The sequence below is a fragment of the Castanea sativa genome, chromosome 4 (genome assembly GCF_040712315.1).
Source record: "Castanea sativa cultivar Marrone di Chiusa Pesio chromosome 4, ASM4071231v1".
NCBI lineage: Eukaryota > Viridiplantae > Streptophyta > Magnoliopsida > Fagales > Fagaceae > Castanea > Castanea sativa.
This window is the reverse complement of record NC_134016.1, coordinates 29,380,288-29,381,408: the sequence shown is the minus strand read 5'-3', so window position 1 is coordinate 29,381,408 and position 1,121 is coordinate 29,380,288. Positions and strand designations below refer to the sequence as shown.

The following is a 1,121-nucleotide window of genomic DNA, read 5'->3' as shown; positions in this document are numbered from 1 at the left end:
TTACCTTCACCCAAAAACCATCTAAATTTGTTTCAACAAATTCCATTCAATTAGGAGCAAACTTACCCCCAAAACAAGAAAGATTAAAAAAAAAAAAAAAATTCCTCTCTAATTCCATATTATCTCTAACCTGCTTGTTGATTTGTTGATGCTATTTTATATTGTTTTAAGGTCATTAGCCTAGAAGTGTTCTTCCAAACCATGAGTCCTACACAATTCCATGCAAAGAAGGACGTCACCAACAATGCCTTGTGCCCACCTCCCTTGAAGATCAATAAGGACTCTCATTTCATCAAGAAATCATCGGCGGCAGCCGCTGCATCGGGGTCGGTGTCCTCATCCTCGTCGACCTCCTCCCTTGTTAACGGCGTGGCGGGGTCCGCCAAGCCGCAACAGCGCCACCCGGTCATAATCTACACACATTCCCCGAAGGTCATCCACACACACCCTAGGGACTTCATGGCATTGGTGCAAAAGCTCACGGGGCAATCGCGGTCCGAGGATCATCATGACATGGCTCGACAGAAATCTGAATCTGGTGGCAATGCTTCAACCTCGTCCGACGAGGAAAACAAGAGTGTGAAGATCGTGGGAAACGATGACAATGAGTCGTCATCGGTTGTTACCGATGAGAATTGCAGCAGCCTAGGTGATGGTCAAGTGAATTCTTGTTTTGTGCCACCAATTTTTGAGACACCAAATCCATACATGACCAATATCCCATTTTTTACGCCCAATTCGGCTGACTTTTTGTGCTCGAATCAGCCCTTTTATAATTACACAGACTCTTTGTTTTTTCCCCCCAACATGAGGAGTTCTGTTTCATCATCTTCCAACTTGGAAGGGATTAGAGAGTTTCGTGAGTACTAAGGTTTTTAGTTATTTTATTTCTTGTAATGAGTTTTTTTTTTTTTTTTTTTTAACAATATTTCATTTCTTTTTCATGCCAATAAGGTTCTAATTTTGTGAGATAGAACTTAGTTTTTTTCTGGGGTTTTATTTTTTTCATTTATAGCCAGAATAAAAGGCAACGAAAATGAAACGAAGTTGTTTCTTTGTAATTTTTTTCTTAGTTGAAATGACTTTATATGCTGTATTCTTTCCTATTTTCTTCCTGTTAT

The 1,121-nt window shown here is 40.0% G+C and overlaps 1 protein-coding gene across 1 annotated transcript; it reads left to right on the top strand.

Moving 5' to 3' along the window:
• The first annotated feature begins 201 nt into the window (after positions 1-201).
• LOC142630784 (VQ motif-containing protein 20) lies at positions 202-870 on the top strand. The gene has a single exon (XM_075804835.1). The coding sequence runs from the start codon at positions 202-204 to the stop codon at positions 868-870; it is 669 nt and encodes a 222-aa protein (XP_075660950.1).
• The last annotated feature ends 251 nt before the right edge of the window (positions 871-1,121 follow it).

What these genes read in the sequence shown, in the direction of transcription:
- LOC142630784 (XM_075804835.1), top strand. Translation starts at nt 202, where the DNA reads ATGAGTCCTACACAATTCCATGCAAAGAAGGACGTCACCAACAATGCC.